Source organism: Dermacentor silvarum, chromosome 2 (genome assembly GCF_013339745.2).
Source record: "Dermacentor silvarum isolate Dsil-2018 chromosome 2, BIME_Dsil_1.4, whole genome shotgun sequence".
NCBI classification, from domain to species: domain Eukaryota; kingdom Metazoa; phylum Arthropoda; class Arachnida; order Ixodida; family Ixodidae; genus Dermacentor; species Dermacentor silvarum.
The window spans coordinates 230,754,959-230,779,336 of NC_051155.1; the positions used below are offsets into that span (position 1 = coordinate 230,754,959).

The window sequence follows — 24,378 nt, forward strand, 5'->3', positions numbered from 1 at the left end:
CTCACAGCATCTGGGTGCAAGTATGTTACAAGTAAATTTACTCTGTGCTTGCCAAAAAAAAAATTGCACAAGTACATAACACACTTGACCTCATTTGTAACATATAGTGAATAATAAGGAAGTACAGAGACACTGAAGAGAAATAGTAAATTAGTTTCAATTGGTAGATTACCCTTTCAAAGCTCTATTAGCACGTAACACAACTTTTTTTTTTAAGTTCTGCACCCTAACCATGACCTCAATAACATGATCACCGTGTCACAAGTATTGCCATGTTTTCACATGCTTGGCCCTCTTTCACACAGAAAAAGAAACAAAGTTGCTGAACTTATTTTTTTACTTTTTAATGCAATGTTGTTCTTCATTGGTAATATAAACTGTTAACTGGGCCCATGCAAGTGCAACCAATATCTCTTGAAACCTTGAGTGGTTGCTGCAGGAACCCAAGGATGGCAATGTTAGCTACCCTTCTAGACTGTATTCACAGACTGACCCACATGTATCAGCAATTCCAAAAGGGTGTTCTAACAGCCCAGTCCAATTTATTATTTCTCTTTAGTGCACCTTTAAAGAAATAATACCTTGCAAAACCATCATGTAGCATTACAGTCTGCAGACCCACTGAATCTTGAAGACTGGAAAGTCTTTCCCAGGAACTCAAAGCTTTGCAGTATTTCTGTTTCATGACGTTTTACAGGAAATGTGTATGTGAGATGACTGGTTCCGGCATGCATCTGAATGTGCCTAACAACACTCAGAGGAATCACACATTATTTACAACCAGTTGTAGCTTTCACCAGCCTTGCACTCACGAAAGCATTAGTGTGAATGCACACCTACAAACCATGCCTGCACGATATGGATGAACGGCATGGTTTCCAGTCAAATAAAGAGCAATATTACACAGAACCATTATTAACAACATACGCTTGCGTTGGTTCTTCGCAGTTATATAGGGACACTAAAGATTGAAAGATAAGGCTCCTGTAATAACGAATTCGTCATTCGTAGCAAGAACAAAGTTTTTGTAAGTGAGAAAATGACAAAAATGAAAAATCGGAGAGGTGCCATCTGTTGTAGATTATGATACCTCTCGTGCGACTTCACTGGTTGATTCAGAGAGCACAGCATAAAGGGAGGTCACACGGAGATTACGTCAACTGATCCGTTCTGGCACGCATGGTTCAAATTGACAAGCAATAGCAGGACCTTTGCCGGCAATTTTGTATGCAACAAACTGATATATTAGCACACAGAAAATGATGATAGGCTTCTAGACAAATAATTTATTGATCTAGCTCGTGTCCCTTAGTGTCCGTTTAAGCAATTTGCACTGCTTTCTTATATTCTCCAGCCCTACACTATGTCTTTCAGGAAGCACTGTCCACTAAAATAGGCTGTACAGCTCGGGAAACAGCATACAGGACTTGCAACACTTTACATACTTGTCTGTTGCTTTCAACAGTTCTGAGATCTGTACTATGTTGCTTCAATTCCGCTTCCAGGAAGATAAGGCAATGTACAAGAGCGAAATGATTTTGCTTTGAGCAAAATATTTCCACTCATGTAAATTGCGTGTTGTTGCTATAGCATGTGCAACATTCGAAGGAAAACCTTCAATGTGGAGAAAGTCATAACTAAAAAACACTTTAAATAATGCTGCCATTCTCTCATGTTAACCACATTCCTGTGCATGCTGGCAATTACCGACACCAAGCTCTGGTTATACTCGACCTGCCCAAATTTTTTATTAATATACACTGACAAGACAACTATGCCTCAATAACAAAAATCTATGCATGTGCTTATGAGCATACACAGTGTTCTCTGTTTAAAATTACTGATACACATCAGTATGACCATTGATTTGTGACGTGTCACAGAGGTCTTCCTTTTATGAATCAAAATGAAGTGTGCAAATACAGAAATAAAGTGTGTTGCATTGCACCAAAATATAATGCACCACAATGAACTTGTACCTTGCGGCTACTATAAAAGCGTGCCAGGAAAAATAATTCTCCATTGGCTGCAGTTGCCGAAGCTCCACTCAACTGCCTCTTGCTTTGACCAACATTGTATGATCTGCCTAAAGATGGCACCTTTTTGTTTGAAATCAGATATACTAAAGTTTCTCATAAATGCTCCACACATGTACAACCACTGTCCTGAAAGTTTCGACTTGCAGAAAGCAAGCATTAGCGGTCATGTGACATCTGCCACTACAGCAGACATCAAATCGGATGCAAGGCAACTTTTTATACAAGCCGACACAAAACAAGCAGGTAGAAGTTCCGCCTTCAAGGTCACCGGCGTAATGCCCTTCTGTACATTGAAGCCAGGGCACAAGCAGCAGAGCTAACCAACTGTGCATCAGGAATGCCACCAAGCATTGCTCTCCACTCAGACTGCGGCACCACCAGACGAGGGCTCGCCACTTCCCCAACTGTGACTGCGAGGCCACACCAACGAAGCGGGTAGTCGGCTGGTGTCCTGTCTTGTAGCTCTGCAATGTACTCAGCAGGTACAGGTGTTGGTTGACCAAAAGTATGCAGCAACAGTCCACTTGGGTCATCCTTTAGGACGAGACAGTGCATGTCAAACCAGCTGCAAACGAGGCAAAGGCAGATACATTGGTCTTAGTGCACATAAAAGCAGCATTTTTTTTTTTTTTAAAGGATGGGGCACGAGTACAGGAAAACATCTGTACAGAGAGTCTACATGTTGAGAAAGAGATTGCCTAACAAATGACCCATGCTGTTTTTCTAAAAACTCTCCACTAGGTGTGAGCATCAAAAAGCCAGATCTGCCACCAATGTGACGTGCTATGCAGGATCACATAATATTTGCTGCAGTTGCCATGGTCGCCACGGCAGAAGTAAATGCCTTCTTGCCGTGTTCCCTTGATGACAGTAAAACGACTTGCCTAGATGTCGATGACAACATTAGTGGAAGTAGTCTACAAATGCATAAATTATTGTTTTCTATTCATTAACCCAATACCAAATGTATACACCAAGCCATAGACTTTCAATAGTGGTGAAAAGTCAGCTTGGTCACTGAACCCTTCTTGGTCCAAATCTTTTACTATGTGCATCTGAATGCCACACCAAAAGTCTGGGGGACAAAAAAAGTCCCACTACAGTTTTCGGCATTTAATCGAAGGTTTTTGTCACAAACTGCCAAAAACTAAATGTGTTGTAAGCAGCATGTCGTTGTTCAGACATCTTAATTCAGAATCATAATGGTTTAACAAATGGCCACAGATTATTTCAAGACAATATTGTGCCACCCAAGGCAAGTTATATGCATTAGGCAGCAGGCTTCAAATACAGAGCATCGAGGTCTAACCTCAACATGATGGACAATTGTGAAGCTTCAGGGACAGCCATGTTTACCTGTGGCACAAAGTCGACAAATTATGTCATTCATGTTGCTGACACGTTCCAAATTTCTGTTTCCAAGTTTCATTGTTTGTCTCAATGTCCGGATACTTTCTGCAAAACATTATATATGATTCCTACAAGAATCAACGGACTGGAAAGGATTAACCAGCTAAAAAAAACACCTTGTGTTACCAAATGAGTTTCTGACACTATCCTAGTCAGTGTGCAGTGAAGAGAGAGAGACAGAAGAAAAGGGGAAAGGCAGGGAGGTTAACCAGAGGTGAGCCTCTGGTTAACTCAACTCATGGAATTGTTGCAAAGGTGTTGGCGTTTGTTTGAAGGGCTGCTTCCACAGTCTCTTATTGTGGTCACTCAATCACCCTGGGTCCAGTGAGCATTGCCTCATCAGGCAGAAAATCATTGTACAGCTGTTTTGAGTAATGGACACAAAGTCCACTAGCACTGTCTACCGAAAAGCATCATGTTGCCTCCCTGGTCTAGGATACCAACAAAAATTATCTCATTCTCACTTGATATTCCTCTTGGCATGAAACAAACCGTTAAGGTGATCGGTTTCACTCATCGGTGAGTGAAACCTGAGTGAGTGAAATCATCGGTTTCACTCCCCAGGACCACTTGTCGCACGACTCGGAGGCACCGAACTGTGCCACTAGTATCCAGTCTTGGATACTAGTGGCACTGGTTAGGTGCAGCACGATATGATGTCACTGAGTAATATGGTGCTCAGGTCATGAAATGAGTCACCGATTCTGCCCATCATACTAATTCAGCTTTAGCAAGACCAGACTTTTGTACATGCACTTTTCAACATTTGAGGCCATAAGCTGAGTGCTTGGCTTACAAAAACTGAAGCCAATGCTCACTGTAGCCAAAGTTTGATAATCATACATGTTCACTGATGTTAAGGACTTGGAATCTGGAAGTTAAAACCACTCGGGAGAACAAGCAAAAAGTAAGGTAAAAAGCCTAGCATGTGTTGCATTCTGTGATTAGCCATGGCATATTCGTAATTCCAAGCAGAAAAAAGTAAAAACAAATTTTGTGTCGCTACGCTCTTAAATGTGCTAATAAATTCATAAGAGTCTACATATGTCTGCAAGGAAATAAGTAGTGTACTAGTGTTGCTTACATTCCCATTACTGATGGCAAAGGAAATGAAGGCAAAATTGCAGCACATAAACACACGGATATCCTTTGACAGACATATATGCAAGCATTTCCCGTGTTAATACCGTGAAATTATTTTGGCCAGCGAAGTGAGCTATGGTCATAACAGATAATGATGTCAGTACACTACACACACACCTATCTGATGTAAGCTCCACAATAAAGCTTTCCACAGCCAATATGGGTTGGGCAGCAGGCACACGGCCTGTCTGTTGGAGTGATGTGACCCTGTCCTCGGCCGCTTGCAGACCAGCTGCAAATCCAACGGGCTGGGGTGCCATGTTGGATGGAGGCATGGTAACGCCTGTAACTGTAGCTCTTCCAAAAATCTTCTGAAACGCCTCACGGACAGGACCAATGATCCGGATCTCATCATGCGAGGCAACAAGGATGTCAATGTCTCCGCCAGAATCTGTTGTCGAAGATAAAAGGTCGAGGAGGAAACAAAGCAAAGACGCACGGTTGAAATCCTGCAGGATCTGGGTTACAGCGCAAAATCCAATAGAAAACTTAGCACGCTTCTTTGAATAACAATCTTAAGCAATGTATATCCATATTCTTCTTTTTTTTTCCTGCAAAAGCTTTGATAGCTTGTTCTCGCTACATCCTTCTTGCGGTTTAACACGGCTTAAATTTTTCGCCCATATGTCTCCATACAGGTGGTCCAGTTCTTGTGACATCCCATGACACCTTTCATTGCTACAACAAGAACTTTGCTTTCACGTGCCAGGAAGTCTCTCCCCTCAAATGCTGGCACCCATTTACCAATTTAAACATGCCACTGTGAGACTGCAAGACATACTGAAAGGGAAAACGCTGCATTTTACAAAGTTTGTGGACATGGATGCAGAAACAAACCACAGTTACACGTGATGCATTATGGTCTTGGTGCCATCCCATCCTATTCGTGAAGTTCGTGAAAAAGCAGCGAATTTTCTACCAAGATTAACTACCACATAATCCCAGTTCTTAGTTAGCCATTGGCAATATCCTGCCAGGAATATACACAAACGCTCATAAGGCGCGTTCGATGCTGGCACTCACAGATGAATTCTTTCATTCCTGGATCCAACGTTGTTATCATCGAGTCAACCGAGTTCTGAAATGAACGAATGTTTCAAGTTTTAAACTTAAACCTAGGTGCTTATTCTGTGGCAGTATAACATTCCCACCACAACAAAGTTCCAGAACTTGCATGCACACATCACAAAAAATCAATAAGCCAGTATATGAGACATGCACCTGTAAATAAGACCAATAACATCTTGTCTTGTTAAATATGCACATTATTACCACTTATGACTCCACAATTTAATAGCTCCTTCCATCAAGCACTGTACATTCAAAATCATATGGTTCTTGTTCTGCTTAGTCACAATGTGTTTCCAAAACACTGTCATGGCCAGTATGTGATACATATTACGGCAGACACACATTACAGTCGAATCTCGTTAATTCGAACACGCTTAATTCGAACTGCCGGTTTATTCGAACTGACGCTCTGGTCCCGTCAAAGTTATGTGTATTTCAATGGGCGAAAACGCTCGGTAATTCGAACGCGAAAGCGTTTGCGACGGTTAATTCGAACATACTACGGACCGACAATGCTCTCAGCAGCGCGCCGAATAACGCGGTGGCGCCTCCGACCGGCATTGCTCCAACACCGCCATAGAGCAAAAGCTTAGGAGAGACTCCTTCATGCAGCGGCGGAGGCCCAGTCCGGCCAACGAACTGCCCACTATGGCAAACGCTCGCTTCCCGATAACAGCAGAAAACGAAACTTCAGGGAGCGGCCTAAGCTGGCGCCGCGCCGGCAAACGCTCGCTTCCCGATAACGGCAGAAAACAAAACTTCAAGGAGCGGGCTAATCTGTGCCGAACCGACTGTACCGGCGGTGCCAGCGGGCGCGCACGGAGACAGTCGAAGGTGAGGGAGCAGCGAGGGAGTTGAGAGAGAGGGCGGGGGAGCCACCGAAGCCACTGCCACCGAAGCAGCGGAGCTGCTGAGGCCAAATCCGCTTTCCTGCCGCCCTCCTCCCTCACCTTCGACGGTCTCCGCGCGCGCGCGCCCGTCGCCATGTCGGCGCCGTCCGCTCCCTGAAGTTTCGTTTTATGCCGTTATCGGGAACCGAGCATTGGCCGGCGTGGGCGTAACTCGCTATGCGCTTGTGCGCCACCAAATTTCACGACTCGCACCGTTCGTTCATCTTGCTATGGTGCTCGAATACATCAAAAATACGTCCTTCCGTTAATTCAAACTTCCGTTAATTTGAACAAATTTTCGGGCCCCTTTCGAGTTCGAATTATCGAGATTCGACTTATAAACCATGGTAAGACCTTTCAACTCATATTTTGGTCTCCAACCACCAAGTCGCACACTTCAAACAAACTTTATATGGGGAACGTAGAATAGAATATGATGTGCTGGGAATTACAAAACTGCATTTAATGTTACCACTATTGTACAGTATTGTACAGTTAGATGAGAGGAAGCATGCTAAAATGTGTACTTAAAATGCATACAGATGACAGAAGCTGCATTATGCCAATTTCTGTAGGGTACTTATGGCCTACTATGCAAGATACCAGCAGCTATAGGCCTGCCTTACCAAAACAAAATGTATTGCTTAGTGCAGTTACAAGCCGTCAGCTCTGCATATACGTCTTTTCTCAAGGTATGCTTTCCTAGATTAGATAAGGAAAAAAATTTTAGGACAAAGATTACTGAACCAAACTATGTTACCACAGAAGCTGCGGCCGCTGGACGGCATAGAAACAGTGAGAGTAGTCACAAATATGTTTACAATTATATGGTTATGAAATGTGTATTACTCACGAAAGAAAAGTACATTTCAGCGAATCTTGACAAGAAACACGCAGCAGATTTCGACGACAAAAGCGGCCTAGAATCATCAGCCCAGGCAGAGAATACCACCAGCCACAGCATCTAAACCTTCAGATGACATAAAGGTCTCGCATGACAACACATGTCTCTCAAAAAGCTAATTAGAGTTTGGCAATGAACGCACCCTGCAACTCAGTTGTACGAGAGCAAGTGCCCTTAGTGAGGAAGTCAGAGTATGAAAAAGGGATAACAGCCAAGAAACGTTAGTCGCTTTAAAACAAGAGAAAGTGTTAGAAAATCAATTCGGTTTATTAAAGGAATGATGTGCTTGATGGCATATATTTGTTGTGGTGAGAATATTTACATAGCGTTCGTTTCGTTGCGTAATTCCATAGAGAATAGAGCCAGTGATCAGCACAGCTGCAGTGGTAGTACAGATGGCTGTACGTATATGCTGAATCTATACGCTGCTTTCTTTTTTTCTTTTATCGTTAACAGAGGCTTCAAATATCCCCCGAGCTATATAGCACAAATATACTCATTGAGCTGCATTACTCGCAGAGATCGACATTACTTACATTGGAAATTAAAATGTATAATTGACTAATCAACAAAATTTCACTAACAAACCTTTCAACTAATTACATTAGCACACATATTACTATGTGCAAATTGAAGCCAGTGGTTTCGCAAGGCACACCCACTTGGAACGAATTTTGAAACTAGCACCAGATTTGAGATAAGCACTGTCAAACTTGCAGTAAAAATGCACTGTTTTTCCAGTTACTTATTTACCAAAACGTCCTTTTACACTGAAGTCTAAAGTTACTGGAACACCAGTGTATTTCGTCGCGAAATTTGGGAACACATCTCAATATCAGTGTCATCCTCAGAATTCATTCTAAGTGGACATGACTGTCGAAGCCGCCAGCTACAATTTGTAAATTATTGAGGGAGTGCTTTATTCGTCCCAGTCAATTAAAGAATGGACCCCAGACAAAAAGCTACAAAAAGTAGCTTTTTTTACAAATTGTAATATGTGCCTAAAGTAATTAGTCAAGTATCTATTTTAATTTCTTGTGCAGATAATGTCCGCCTCTGAGAGTAACCTAGCTCAAGAAGCAGAAGTGTGCTGCATGCCACAGTCAAATCTTTAATATTCCGTAAACAATTGTTTTAAAAAACACCCCATGTGGGCTGTCTTGTGTTGAGCTATTGTGTTAGCAGGTTTCTTACAACAGATGGCTTTCCTAGTGCAGCCAGGATTAGTCATGCAGTTCATGTTCTAGGACATATCGTGACATGCCAGCATCATGAAACATTCCGTTGTAGTTCTGCATATGATGTGGCTTTTGTGAAGCAGCAGACTATGGTACAGAGTTATGCTGAGAGTAACCTAGCTCAAGAAGTGTGTTGTGTTGTGTTCGGCAACGGCATAGCAAAAGTCTGTGGAAGACGTGAAGAAAAACTGCCCCTGCTGGCAAAGTGGCAGAAATGATGCTAAATGGTAGTTCACAATTATTACAACAAACTTGTGTTGTAACGTTGCTGTAATGGAGCCTCACAAATGTTATAAGCACATGTACAGCCAACCAAGAAAGAGCACATAGTTTACACTTCAAACAACCTACCTTAGCTTTCTCTGCCACCTTGTTCAGGAAATCGTTGCCCTTAAACCAGCCCCAGACGCCAGTAGTGCCAGACGACGACTGTGGAAGGCTCTGGTAATAGTCTGTAGGCAGGGAGACTGAGAAGGACTGATCACCCGAACCACTGCAAACACAAAGAAACGACAGTTCTTGTATTTCACACTACAGCTCATTTCTAAGAAAGCTTGCAGAGGAATGCCAGTACCCGAGAACTTCTCATTCATATTGAGGCAGCCTACATAGCTCTTTAATCACGCCACGTGCTCACCCATTCTTATGTCCTACCTTCACACACCCACCCTGGGTCGAGCTGGCCACCTAGCCCCCAGAGATCCACCAGACCCAATGTGGCCTTTTCTCAACAGACATCAACCACATAGAAGGGGTCAGTGTGGCCCTCCCATCCACCGTGGCCATACGAGATAGCCCATCTAATGACTGAGACTATTAGCCATTATAATTAGGTCCCCCCTCCCTTTCCCCCTCTTTCTCTTTCTCTCAGCTTCTTGACCATTTATTTATACAGGTTAGCTCTCTTTTTTACTTTACTGAGCATAACTCTGTACCATAGTCTGCTGCTTCACAAAAACCACATCATATGCAGAACTACAACGGAATGTTTCATGATGCTGGCATGTCACGATATGTCCTAGAACATGAACTGCATGACTAATCCTGGCTGCACTAGGAAAGCCATCTTTTGTAAGAAACCTGCTAATGCACTTATCTCAGATGATACAGCAGCAGCTTACAAACATGTTAAGCACGTGACTTTGCTCAGAGTTTGATTTGCCAAATAAATAGGTGACAGTTATATTGAAAGAAAACAGTGGTCGAACAGCACTCTATAAACAACCATAAATGTATCATATGAGAAGCTAACACAGTAGGAGGCCATCAGGTCAACTTGGTGTGGACAACGCAAGTTGATGTCAAGAGTTTAAAAAAAAAGAAGAATGATAGGATCAGACCCTTTACAGCCTTGATTCAATTACAATGGGAATTCGTTAACTTGATGAAATTGTTTTCACTTTCTGCTTCTCTCACTGCTTTTGCACGAACTTCGTCTTCACTCTGGCATTTTCAGAGAGCTCTGGCTCACCCTCATATAGCTTCTGTAAAAGCTTTGTCTTCCCCTAGCTGTCATTTAGTCCATCTGACCTTTGACTTTTTCCATTTCAAATTTTATCTCTATATCTCGTCCTGTTCAGCTGTGACGACAGCTCAAAGTAGGCAAAACGAGTGCCACATTATGTTACGTTTGCTGCTACTTCACGCTGTTACTACTGTTATTAAGCCAGAAAGACTGCAGGTTTACAATATCTTCTAAGATCCTCTTGTGGCCCTCCTTCAGTAAGTAGTGTGTCACTGTTCTGGATGTCTGAGAAACATTTTTCCTCCATCCCTTTTGTCAGCGTCTTTTTGCTGATTTGATTTCATCCTGGATAATCTCTTCATTTGCCTTTCTTCCAGGTGCATCAGGTTCACCCTATTTTCACTCCTGTTTTGCGCTCACTACTGATGCTTGCACTTCTGATTGCTGCTGTAGCTGCTTGCGGGTGACCTTTACTGTTGTGATCAATTCTTGGTCTAGTGGAATTGCCGCACTTACAAGGCCAAGGACAATGAACTCGCATTGTTTGTTTTCACGACTCTCCGTTAGGAGGCAGGTTGATAACAGGAAATACTAACACGCCACCATATATAGGCAACAAAGAAGTAGAAGTGCAAGCTGCTTTCATTTTCACAGTCACTGACCAGAAGACCACCAGCAGAAAGAAGCCTTTGAAGCTGACATGTCACAACTATCATCAAAATGAGGCTTCTTTAGCAGCATGTAGCAAGATTTGGCCTTTGTGACAGTCTGGAACAAATGCAGCAGTTCCGCGACAGCAATTAGGGCAAAAAAATGTGTGCAGTTCGGCACCTGTACATGCTTGGTAAAGATATGCAATGAAATCACGGAAGCACTATACTTCAGTGGTGCTACTGACACTAAGCTGCAAGAGCATACTAGTATGTCCATGAGTATACAGTCAAACCCGTTTATAACGAACTCAACAGTTCTGTGAAAAGTGATCGTTATATCAGTAGTTCGTTATATATGGACTCGCCCTTAAAAACGCTCAAAGTTAACCACACTGAAGCTGGCATCAGCATTTACAATTCGGCAGCACTTTGGTCCAAAACAACATTTTCAGCGTCATTTTTGTTCCCGGTGCGTTCCCACACCTAGCTGCAAACTTCCGTTAGAAACATCTATATAAAGAACGAAATCCAGCATCATGTAGCTCTTTCAAAACGGCGCCCGGTTCCGATCACCTGTTATTTCAAAATTGCAAGCACTGCCGCCATTTTTTATTCGAGACCTTGTAATATATTTTACTACTAGCAGGACATGACTGTATTCTGCACACGAAAGCAAAGCGTTCTAGTAGGCCGGAAATGTAAGCTTCGGAAACTACTGCGGCATGACGCCATTCTGCGAAGGTCACGGACATCATGGTATTGGCATTACGACTACTCGTCCGCCACACAAGAGCGGTAAAATTGTCGCTTCCGTAGAAAAATAAATGTGATGTTCGAAGGCAAACCATCCCTACGAACCGTTATCAGCAATTGTCAACACATAAACAAAGCGCCGCCGAACCGTGATCTCCTGGAGACGTATTCTGAAACGATGCACTTCAGCAATAGTATCACCATCAGGCACACACTGATTGGCTGGTTGAGCAAAATTGTATGACGTCGCACTCAACCAGCCAATCAGCTCATCCAATTTTGCTAAAACAGCGAATTAGTGGCCAAGGCAATAGTATCGCCGAAGTGGATCGTTTCACCATACGTCCCCTGATAACGGCGTAGTAACCACCGACCCTTTGCAACATTTCGTGGCAGCAGTGCATGGTGCAGCGTTCTTGCCAACTCGGGCTGCGTTGACAGGAACGTTTGAATAGCCATTGTTCCCATGGTGGAGAGACATAGATGGTTGTTCCAAATCATTGCACATATTACTGCACGGACATTTGCGCAAAAATGAGAATGACACCGTTGTGACATCCGATATCGCACCAACACACGCCACGTGCCGTGCTGTTCATGCTGTATGGGGCCTGCCTCCACCCTGCAGGCGTGCCTTGAAAACACGTGACTTCTTCGCGGCTTCCGAAATCCGCGCAAGGCAGTGACTCGCTCATTCCGAAGGCCGTATCATCGTCACGGCTGGACTGGAGTGGGGTGCACATTGCCGTGCGCCCAGTTTGGTCGCGCTTCCGTGCTTTGGCACTTCACGTGTGCCTTCTTTTTAACGTAACCGAGTTCGAAGCGTTCGCTGTAACAGTATGGCGATCTAAGAAACGTTCGTTATATCTGGAAGCAGTTCCCACAGGGAGGGTCAGAAAATTGCAAATGCACTGAAATGTGGTCATTATAGATCGTTATATCTAGAATCGTTATAAGTGTGTTCGACTGTAATTCTTTATCACAACTTCAAGTAGTCTCTGTCATTTGCACTATGTATTCATGTAGGCCGATTTCGATTATCCTAGCTCATCTGCAAATGTGTAGAAGGTTAAAGCATACATAGCAGGTTAAGCACACAATACAGTTCACTGTTAAAGAAGACACATCAGCATAGAGCACATGCAAATTATTTCCCTCTGGCAAGCGTAAAGTGCTCTTGGAATGGAATGAATCAATTTAGGGATGACTAACGTACATACTTTCGGTTCAACAGGCTGCAGTTCGTGTGACATTGACGTCATTTTGGCTCATACACTTATATCAGAATCCGCATCACCATTAGTGACCAGTTTCGTAGAGATGGGACATGGTAGTCAAAAGTATTGCACGTATGAAGTGTTCTACTTAAAGATTCCCTATCGTGTTTCACTCCGTGAGCACTGTACGAGTACAATTGCCCTGCTTCGCAGCAGATGACTTGTGGTTGGTAACATTGGCACTTTTCTATACAGCTGTGCCGTGCATTGACATAGATTTTGCCGGTACTTCCAGCCAGAGTGCCAGCCAGAGTGGCATATTAGGGTGTTTCCTTTAACAGTGGACTACACTGTACATTAGCTGAATGTTAGGAGCTGAAATGTTGCTGCAGCGCCATTGAGGCATTGAAATCTCCCCTCTGTCCAGGCTCGAAGGAATAAAATTCCATCGTAGTTGTTATCGTCATGGCAAAACAAGCACTTACGAGTTTGCAGGGTAGGAGTAGTTAGGTTGGCTTGCATAATACCTGAAACAAGATGCAGGCATGCGAACAGTGCTAGTCGATAAAAACAAGGAGAGCATCAGTGCACATGCTACCGTGTTAGCCAGCCATGAGGTAGAGCAGCGCAGCAGAAAATGTACTATTCATTTAAATGGAAACACGTCATTGAGACAAGAATATATGAAGTGTTCCAGTCAGGCAACCAAAAACATGCATGACTCATCAAGGCACGTGTTAATAATTCATAAAAAAGCACATTAACAAGTGACAAAAGTGTTTCACATGCATTATTTAAATGGCAAAGCCATGCAATGGTCACATACATTTAATATGCTGCTATTATCCAGCCGAAGCATTAGTCATAAGTGAGAAAGGCAGTTGTGGAGAAGAATGCTGCATTCTTGCAACATCAGACAATGCAAAACATAAGGGAAAATGCATTAGTCCAGTAGATCGAGACAAGAGTGTACCGTAACAAAAATTTGGCAGTAGACTAAAATATCAGATTGCTGTAAGCATTATCAACACTCCTGTAAATGACCACTCCTTATAGGAGTAGCAGAAGACTTTAGATTAATAAATTAAATTATTAACTCAAACCTAGCATAAAAAAAAGAAGAAATGATTGCCTAGAACACAAAATATGAACAATGAACCATCTTGAGTGCAGAACATAACAGCTGCATCCACTAATCTATTAATAAGTGGCCTTGGAGTAACCAACAAAACTAGTTCACCTAATGCCTAAACATGCTAATAGCACCAGATCCCCTCCTATGCAAGTAACTTGATATCCTAAAAGGGTTTCAGATCACCAGAAATGTGACGGAAACTCATAACCACACAAACCACCAGAGACCACTTGGGCCATGTGTACCCATCAGAATAATTGTATTGCTCCCACATGTTAAATGTCAAATATTATCACATTCATGACAGTGAGTTTAGACCTGGACCACTGGTGACAAACGTGTCGCCACGGCTACTTGCAGGTTAGCACAAGCCACTTTTCGTCCCTCTTCTCCTTTTGTCGAAGGATTCATTCACGAGCAGTTGTTCCTTTCAACCTTTCATTTCCTTGTTCTTGCCTCAGCTGCTTGTATTTAAAGGAGCACTGCCATGACATTTTGAGCTGTCTTTTTTTTTTTTTCATTTAATAAAGATCCAACCCAATTAAAAAATACTGGCATGCACCAGAGCACCTTATATGATTTATTAAAATACTTATTCCTACTAACCAGCTTCGGTTTCAATACCCAGGAAGTGCATTTATCATGACATTATATACACAGACTTGCTTCATTCTTGTGATCGTCATGGCAGTCACACGCAAGCAAAGCCCCAAAAATCAGACACAGCATGCTTGTTTATTTAATTTATCTTGTTAATTAGAAACACCATCATACCTAGCCCGATTTCTACATGGAATCAACAAATTTCGCTTTGCGTCAAGACGTCACAACAATGCGGACGATGCCAGGTCTGGCATTTCAAGACAACCTTAGTATCAAATTAAAATATTTTATAAGGGTTTCTCAACCTTCATACGCACTTCCTGATCAAGTGTCATTCTATTATGTCAAAGAAAAGCATGCTACAGTTCCTACTTCAAAAATAGCATGTGTCAGTATATGTCACAGCAAGAAATAAATGGTAAAATCAGGCTTTGCTTTGTCTCAGCTGACATCGAAAACAATGTACTATGAATGTTTTGTTGTTAATTAGTGAGATAGTGTTTGTCTTGACACCGTTGGGCCTAATGAAACACGCTTCTCTTTTTGTAAGTGACGATGGGAGCTGCCAGAATTGACGGCCCAAGAAAGCAAAGAAACAATGAACTCGGCCTCAGTAGAGTTTGGATGCTGCAGTGTACTGCCACCAACCGATTTCTCGGACACGGATTGCTCAAATCATCAAACAGTAAAAAAAAAAAAAAAAGAAAGAAAGAAAAGCTTCATTATTAGTGTTTGTTATTATTTGACTTGCAAACCTATACATACAAATTGACAAAGATAGAAAGAAAGGATGGAGCAGGCTGACAAGTGCCACAGGAAGAGGCACAATGGCTGCCTACTAATCAGGAATTGGAGGGGACAAAAACATTAAAATGGATGGTAGGAAGAAGGCAAGGAAAGAAAAAAACAAGAGGACAGATCTTATCATTTCGTTTTACAATTACAAAGAATAGAACACAGCAGTAGGAATAGAAAGAAAGAGAGTTTCAAGAAGAAAAGCGATTCCAATGTTTTTTATAACACTAGTGGCTCAGAAAACTCTCTTAAAGACTTTACTCAGTACTGTGCGACAGTGAAGTGTTTATTTCAAATTTCATTATAGTCACGCCCATGTAGAAGAGTCTGGTGCTGGGCCTGTTGGTACGTAGCTTGAAAAACGACAAAACCCAGTCTTCGAAGACACATACACAAGAGGAGAGAAATTGTACAACCACACACACTCGAAATTTCACAACCCAGCTAATGTGGTTGTGCAATTTTTCTACTCTTGTGTACGCATCTTCGAAGGCTGGGTTTTGTTGTTTTTCAAGCCCATGAGAGGGTCTCATGTATGCCCACAGAAGAGCATTGTCGTGCAGCCATGAAGTGCAGATGTCACACGCAACTCTGACTGTGCGGCATCCGTAGTCTAGGCCGTGTAATGTAAATTCATAATTTTCTGCTTACACGCAACCTTTCACTGTTCATTCAAGTTCTTTCATTCTAGGTGGTGCGTATGATCTCAGACCTTATCATCTATGCCTTTGCCAGGTGGCAATAAATTCTGTCCACTGGAAATTTATTTTGACAACATATCTTGCATGTTCGGAATCATGAAAAGCATACAGCAACAGGACGAATTAAGAAATTTTTCAGAGTATTGTGAAGTTTACAGAATGTAGACTACAAGCAAGAACTCTGCACAGGAACGTCAGATATGAGAACATCGATTATTTTACGTCTAGCATACTTGGAAAGCACCCATTCAGCCACTTGAAAAATATGCCATGATGTAAAGTATTGTGAAAAACAATGAAAGAATTAAAGCCTCTTCATAATGAGAGCAATCACCCAGGCATCAGCCTTCCAACTTTTTTTACTGGGACACTTTACATATATATTAGTCAAACTTGCTACACAGGTCCAATCATAAGTGTTTCAAGATGCATAAGACACATTTTAAATATAAATATTTTCATTGGTGCTTTTGCTATTATTGCACTATCTTGGTGTGCACAATTGTGCACACAGCGTTTAAAGGGGATACGGTTTGTGTATACAAGTGGTAAGCTTCCTGATTACTTGTGGTTTGGTGCAAGTCAACAAAGCTCTTCACAAGGTCTGGCAGCCAAACATTGCCCGAAAGAAGAACCCTGGCCAACGAAAGCAAGGGTACAGGCACACCTGCCAACATGAGAACTTTAAAATTGGTGAAAATCTTGTGGGCATGACAAAGAAGATTAGAGTTTGCCCTGAGCACACACCTTTGGAGGGATACACAAGCACTTTACCAACAACAATCTACTTTTTACCTTCTGATGCAGCACACAAGCAGCAGTGAGAGAAGTATATCTAGCCTTCATAGCATTGCCTGCTATGTAGGAGTATATATGTATGTGCTGCAAAAGTATCATGGCAGTGTGCACACACAATGTAACCAGTGACTACAGTCAGTCGTAGTGTAGGGGGCTGGACTGAGTAGAACCACACGAACTCTAGCTTACTGTTGCGGCGGTGGTGGAGAAGGGTGCTGTGCTCCCATTGGTGGTGGTTGATAGACAGGCTGCAGGGGTGGCGGAAACTGAGATGCATAAGCTCCAGGTGCTGGGGCTGCTACTGCTGCTGCTGCTGTCACACCTTGCGGCGGGTGCATGCCGCCCGGAGAATAGGCACCTGTCACCTGGGTGTGCTGGAATGGTGATGGCCGCAGAGGTGCCTGGCTCTGCGTCAGCGTCGGCGGGGGCATTGCTGGCTGGAAAGATGTTGGCACTGTCGTCACGACGGGAGGGCTTGACGAGGCTGTCTGCTGTGTCCTCTCCATGCTTCCTGCTCCACTGTCATCTGGATGGCAGGGCCATGCAAAAAGTGCAGGTCCCCTTCAGGCGCTGTGTCCACAATTGTACATGCCAAGATCATGCTTCAGAGTTACATTTAATGTGTGTCGCATACATCATAAGACAATTCTGATTAATCTTCTGCTTCAAAAGTTATGTAATATATACAAAATGTGCTAGAAAAACAACTGTTGGTAGACAAACATGTGGGTGGTTGCTGGTTTTGCCAGTATGTTGTGTTGAAGGTTCTGTTCTTTCACTGTTTTTTTATAGTAATGTATAAGAGGCAAATTTCTGGTATGATTATGCAGTGCTCGTGAAATTCTTGAATTTGTGATTTTGTTCCTGTATCTGAACTATTCCTTGGAGTGTTGGAGTTGGCCTGTATAGTTATATGGTTTTAATTATGATGAACACGCAAAAAAATACTGTTGCGAAGGTGTGGGTTTATTTAAACGCTGAAACGAGATATTAAGGCCAAGCTTTCAACAGAACAGGGTTAACTGTAACCAGAAAGTGTTATATTCCAGCATTCATGATACTTTTCAGGCAGGCTTGCAAGTGCATTCCACTGAGAAATTATTGGTGTTTTTCCAAGCTGTCAAACATTGTTCAGTTCCAGTTTGGAGGCATAAAAGAAGAACAATGGTTTCTGAAATGGTTCAGCGTAGTGCACTTGATCCTCAACCTCCCATACATTCTTCTTGCGGGAGATGGCACACACACACTTTCATAAACTAGTATATGTGTTTTTATTAGGAACAATCAAAGATAGCAGCACTGGTACGTGGGAAATAGGAGTTGATGTTTTATTTGGTTTAAAGAACATAAATTTACTGCTACATAGCTACAGCAAACATATGTGCTTCCTCTAGATGTAACATGAAATGCCTGGCTTAATGTGTTTCACAGTGAACATATAGTATACAGGGTCCCAGCTAAAAGTAAACAAAGGTTTAAAAATGACGGAGAGGTGTTGCAGATTGCGCAACCTAGTCTGCGGTATCTTTTTTTTCCATTTTGCAATGTCAATTAATTAGTATAAACTAACTGCCTAACATTTTATACAGGGTGTCCCAGCTATCACGCAGCACGATTTTAAAAAAGAGGAATGGCATTACGTGAAGCAAACCTAGTGCGTATTGTTTCCAGTGCAGTGGAGTAGCCGCAAGTATTTTTTCCGTTACTGTGATTTCATTATTTATTGTAATTAATTATCTAACTCGAGAAGTACTGTCCTAATTATCAAAGTGTCAATGAGAAAGTTGTAGAGCAACATAAAAAACTCGCAATACAGCTTTCTGTTGCTCAATACGTGCTACATAAATGTGTTTTTCCGAGTGTAAAAGAAGCCCACGAATACACGCAGAATTTCCGTGCGACTGGCCACTCAAGGCACTTTGTGTGTATTCGCGGGCTTCTTTCACACTCGGAAAAACACATTTATGTAGCACATATTGAGCAACAGAAAGCTGTATTGGTAGTTTTTCATTGACTTCAGCAAGAAACTGCCAATATGAAAGTTGTAGACCACATTTAAAAATAGCCGACTGAAGCGTTTGCAACTAAGCACCATTGATGAAGCTTCTTGTACTTGCCCTTAAAGAAAGCCCACAAAATAAAAAAACAACCATGTGATAGCGCCACTACTTCAGTGCCCCCAGACGACCAATCAGGAAACGATACTGCTTGCACGCCTTTTTTCGAGACTCACTCGCGTACCCATTGCGACCAGACACACAGAGTGAGCGGCGATGATGGTGTGACGCGCTTCGACGTGACGTGGCATAAACATATGATTCGCTTCATTTGTGGAATGAAGTGTGAACACACAAGGCAACAACAAAAAAAGCTCAGGCTTAAGTAAAATTTGACCGCAGAGCTGTTTAATCAGAAGGAAAATGCAATTGTCGTGTTCTATCACGATCACATCCTACTAGCAAGAGATGCTGGCGCATATCTTAAGGCCACCGGAAACGCCAAGCCCATCCTGGACAGTGCTGCAGACAAGCGGATTTCGTTTATTGATCGGTCATCTGGGAGCGCTGAAATAGTGGTGCTATCATGCACTTGTTTCTTAATTTCGCAGGCTTTCTTTAGGGCACGTACAAGAAGGTTCATGAATGGTACTTTGTTGCAACCACTTCAGTCGGCTATATTTAAATGTAATCTACAACTTTCATGTTGGCAGTTTCTTGCTGAAGCAAATATTTAAAAGGTTAGGCAATTAGTTTATACTAATTAACTGACTTTGCAAACTGAAAAAATACCGCAGACTAGGCCACACGATTCTCAACACCACTGAGTTTGTTTCAACCTCCTAGCACACTCCGTCGTTTTTAAAACACTGGTTACCTTTAGCTGGGACACCCTGTATAGTACATATGAATGACTGAAACTAAAATAAAAACAAATTAACTGATGGTGCGCACAATATAAATCATTCTGTGGTGAAGCTTGCATTCTTAGTGTTTAGTATTCGGTGCATCTTTACTAAATAATATGTTTGTCCTAATATGATTTACATAGTGTACAATAAGTGCACGAACTTAGATACTGATATTCCAAACATCAACTTATTCAGCGGTGTTGACTTAATCAGCAAGTGCCTATGGGGTGCAGAGAGAAGCAACATGGCAATGATGGCATTGCAAGTAGCTGCCACTCTATAGTTGATTGCAGCATGTTTTCTTTGACTCAGTCTAGACAGGATCAACACGCGAGCATGCACTGCTGGGTTAAATATGCATTTCCGAAAGCCTTGTCTACACTTCGATGATCAAATGTATGTAGCCGTACGTGCACATGTATGCATGTAAGACATAGCAGTTGCTGAAAGAGGAGCACCAATTCCACACAACATCGTGCGCATTTAATTTTCTGATCCCTTCAGGCATTTACAACTGGGTTTCCAGTAAGCTGTCTGCAGCGTTACAGGAGAGTGAAACGACTAAAAGTACCACATCATCTTAAACCTAGGAACCCCCAGAATGTGATCCTCCCCCCTCCCCCACCTTTATAATTTTCTCACAACAGCAAAGGCCAAAGAACTGTAGCACACCTTGCTGTTTTAGAATGTGGACAGTTAGCGTAAGAGCCAGTGTTAGGGTGAAGTCTTAAAAGAAATTGCAGCATCGCAAATAATAATCAGAAGAAAACATTTATTTGTGGTGATGCTTTGTCTGCATCGTCATCGCATATAGACTCAGTGAAGTAAAAGCAATTGTTACAGGATGTGGACAGTAGCACCAGTGACTGCAGACAAATATTGTGAAGGTGATCAATCAACTTGAAGTGCAAGAGAGACAACAGTGGAACAACAGTGACATGTCTGTCCTGATGTCACTGCCATTTCCTTTGCACTTAAAGTTTATTAGTCATGGAATAACAACCAGCCCACTATCAAGTAATGGTGAAAGTGAGCTTTAATATGTCTTCTGTGCAACACTTTTAAGTTTGCAATGACTCTTAAAGGCCAACTGGAACTAAATTTTGGGCCGTGTACAAAGCCTAGTTTAAGATAATGTACTATCGACATCAAATGAAATGCGAACAGCGGCGTGCATGGCCGAAGTATAACTGAAGGTATAGTGCGTGCCATCCAGTCATCATCATTGACAGGCACGCACATCCAGTTTGACAGCACTGCGCAATGATGCTCTCCCTAAATGCAATATTTTTGTTTCTTTCTGGTTCCCTTTTATTTGAAAGCAAGACAAGGCACATTAAAGAAAACAGAAGCTAAAATATTGCAGCATGAGGGGCGAGTATTATCGCACATTGAGGCGGAACTCTATGTGCTATCGGCGTCAAATGAAATGCAAACAGCGGTGCTCGTGCTAGTTTGTGCCGCCATCATTACTGTGCCATCATCTTTTCTAGCTTTTTCTTAAACAAAGCATCACCTAGAGATAATACAGTGGCACAACCTAAGCATAAGGTTTTCTTCAGGGTAAGGAACAGTGCTTTATTAATTTCATTCTGAAATATAACATTGTGGCAACAGTATTAATTCAAAAGGCTGAAGTCGAGGACACCTCTCTTAAGCTGCCAGCATGCACATGATGAAATCGCCTACTCCAGATCTTATGAGAAGTATTTCTTGTTTATGATGCCCGTTCCATTTGAATTGGGACAAGTCACTTCAATCATTTGAATCAGTGCATGTAAGTTCCGGAACACAGCAGTTAAGGCACTTGTTACTTTGCACATACCTTTCCTTGCAATTGGAATGCCGTGGCTTGTTAAGGTGTGCAGCGATTTGTTCATGTAAATGAGTATCCACCATTATTTTACATGTTGCTACCTCCTGTCTGTCAGCATGCAAGTCAGATATCTATAGAGCACCAAGACAGCCATACTCAAAACTTGCCTTCACAGTGAAGGCAAGGTACAATGGGGGTATAAGCGGTTTAGGTCAGGCTACGAAGGCCTGCAGTCATGGAAACAACTAGCGCTACGCTTTAAGAACACCTGCTCATAAGCTGAATTTTCGCTGCAAGAACATGAACACAGAAGAGCAATGCGGTCGTAAGTTGTAATAAATTTTACGAGAATTAATACGCATTGAGGCCGATTGTACCACGTTCGGTCACCAACTTAAGCAGTTCACGTACACGTTGTTAGATGCATAAAGTGCGTTACGGAAATGAACATCTTTAAATTCCAATAGCGAATGATGTCTGTCGTTTGAGTAGGTCTACCGCTTTCTTTCTTCCTTTTTCCCCCCTTTTAAATGTGTAGAGCAGAGAAGAAATGGGAGCAAGGAACCTCGCGTTGCTTCCGCAAGGCGGCGAACACATATGTCGCGGTTTTTGTACATGTAGAAAGGCCAGGTTGCACTCATTGGTGTCTCCGCACGCAAAAGTAAAACGAGAACTCGGCAAAGGTTCATAATGTCAGTGGCCATACCTGACTTTGATTCGGTATTGTCGGAGTGCATCGCAGCGTCTTTGACGGCCACAAATTCGAACGTGGAATCCCCGTTAGCGTCGTCTGCCGCTTCTTCCATCATGGTGACTGCAAATATAATGGAGAGATTTCAATGCCCGCTTTCCAGCAGCTGTGGAATCTGGCGCGACACGGCCTACTTTGCAGTTAGCAGCGATGACACGCACGTCGTCAAGTTAACGTTGTAGTCAGCAACGCAGAGGAAAAATTGTAGCTTATTGTTACTCATTTGCCTCATAATGTACTCACGATAAACAAAAACAAACGAACAGATCTCACCGACGTAAATAAGCGATCACTGACGGGGGTGCTCGCTCGACTGCCACAGACGATCGTGACCTCCTATCACTGGCGGAAACGCGTTTCGTTAAAAGAGTACTTACTCAGGCTGATTTTTTTCAGCTCAGACTGATGGGAAAGCTCAGTACACAGACAATTTGTTGTAGCAATAGACAGCTGAAAAACGCACGAAGTTTTTGGACGTCGAAAACGAAATCAGCAGCCACGTCTAAACCAATGTTGTTACCTGCCCAATCTTTTTGCGTCGGGTACAGGTAAAGCTTGCGGCAACCGTCTTCTAATGAATGAGCATTTAATCAACGAAGCAATTGTTATTTATGTTGTCTAGTATAATCATTACTGTCGCTTTTTAAATGCACGTTGGTTTTAGTATTTATTGCACCTCTGACGCGACAGTGACCGTAGATCATTCCGTAGATACCGTAGAGGCTGCAGAACCTGCTAAAAGTAAAGTATTACCACCACCGACAATTTCGAGGAATGCATTTTACTTGCCGCCGTGAGAGAGCGCCCCATGTGCGTTAAAGGCACTGCTTCAGATGTACTGTGCTGTTTCATTTAAAAAAGAGCTTTTCAACTTTTTTTTTTTTTCGTAGGCAGTTGAGTTGTGTAATTTCAGTCTTGGATGCGATATTTGTTATTGGAACATTAACGGTGCGGTCAACACATGGTCAACGTTTCCCTCGGCTGCTGCGCGACCGGCGTGACGCTCACAGCCAGAGGCGGCGACCGCAACCTTAGCGACGGAGCGAAGGAGCCACCATAACGGAGCACTTAGGTTTTATTACGCCACAGTTGGTGCGCTTCAGAAATGGCCGCTTCCGTCTGTGGAAGCATGCTTCGCTCTGGAAGTGTCGTTTCTCGCAAGTTGTGCCCCGTTTATGCAACTCATGTGCGGACTACAGTTTATGACAAAAGTTACGTAGAACCATTCGTTGACAAGAGGAAACTGAAGGAACTGGAAGCATCAGGAGAAGCGGAAGATTTCAAGTTCGTCCCTGTCAAGGCAGCGTTGAGCGATGTGTCGACTTCGGTATTTTATGACGCTACGCTCAACAAGTTCATAAATATGTTGATGCGCGAAGGAAACAAAGCACTCGCGAGAGAGAACGTTGAACGTGGACTGTTCAACGTGAAACGGATCCAGCTTACTAAGTACAACCGCGCCACTGATGAGGACACGAAAAGGAAGATCGAGTGCAACCCTGTAACTATCCTGCACAAGGCCTTAGAAAACTGCCGCCCAGTAGTGGAACTAAGCCCGATCAAGCGAGGTGGCATCACTTACCAGGTACCTGTACCTATGACACAGAACAGGTCTCGTTTGCTTTGCATGAGGTGGATGATCGAGGCAGTCAACGACAAGGACCAGAAAGTGCGGTTCCATGATCAGCTCGCCAAAGAGCTGCTGGATGCGTACAACAACCAGGGACGTGTCGTCAAAAAGAAGCACGAGCTACACAAGCAATGTGAAGCCAACAAAGCTTATGCCCATTATAGATGGTCGTAACGACCTGCCTTGCCCAAATAGACCTGCATCGAGCCTTCAGCAAGCGCGTTTAGTTGTGTAGAAAATAAATAAATTTTGCTAGCCCGCCGTTGCAATTCTTTCGTACGGTCTATGGTACGGTTGCTCGCCCAGTGTGTGACCACTGACCGTGCATATGCCCAAGCACAGTGCACGAAAGCTTTTAGTCATAGAGAAAGAAAGCTTTAATCGGCTCTTGAAAACGCGCCAACAAAAGTCAGTTTTTTTTTTTTCTTTTTTTCGTTTTCTTTTTTTTCTTTTCTTTA

General features: G+C 42.7%; 2 protein-coding genes across 4 annotated transcripts; one reads left to right on the forward strand and one right to left on the reverse strand.

Annotated features, from left to right (window-relative positions):
- Positions 1-328: 328 nt before the first annotated feature.
- On the reverse strand, positions 329-22,817 carry LOC119442845 (protein PRRC1). 3 transcript variants are annotated; one of them, XM_037707886.2, is made up of 8 exons: positions 22,668-22,817; positions 22,246-22,353; positions 17,005-17,341; positions 13,269-13,310; positions 9,047-9,188; positions 5,616-5,670; positions 4,710-4,983; positions 329-2,604 (listed from the first exon to the last, which is right to left on the reverse strand). In XM_037707886.2, the coding sequence occupies exons 2-8, from the start codon at positions 22,346-22,348 to the stop codon at positions 2,304-2,306; spliced, it is 1,254 nt and encodes a 417-aa protein (XP_037563814.1). In that variant the 5' UTR covers positions 22,349-22,353; positions 22,668-22,817; the 3' UTR covers positions 329-2,303. The 3 variants fall into 3 exon arrangements, with proteins under 3 accessions (XP_037563814.1, XP_037563815.1, XP_049518379.1); XM_037707887.2 differs by having other exon boundaries at positions 22,564-22,802; XM_049662422.1 differs by lacking the exon at positions 13,269-13,310 and having other exon boundaries at positions 22,564-22,802.
- A 424-nt stretch (positions 22,818-23,241) lies between these two features.
- LOC119442847 (28S ribosomal protein S7, mitochondrial) lies at positions 23,242-24,178 on the forward strand. The gene has a single exon (XM_037707890.2). It carries the CDS (start codon positions 23,396-23,398, stop codon positions 24,092-24,094), a length of 699 nt encoding a protein of 232 aa, XP_037563818.1. The 5' UTR covers positions 23,242-23,395; the 3' UTR covers positions 24,095-24,178.
- The last annotated feature ends 200 nt before the right edge of the window (positions 24,179-24,378 follow it).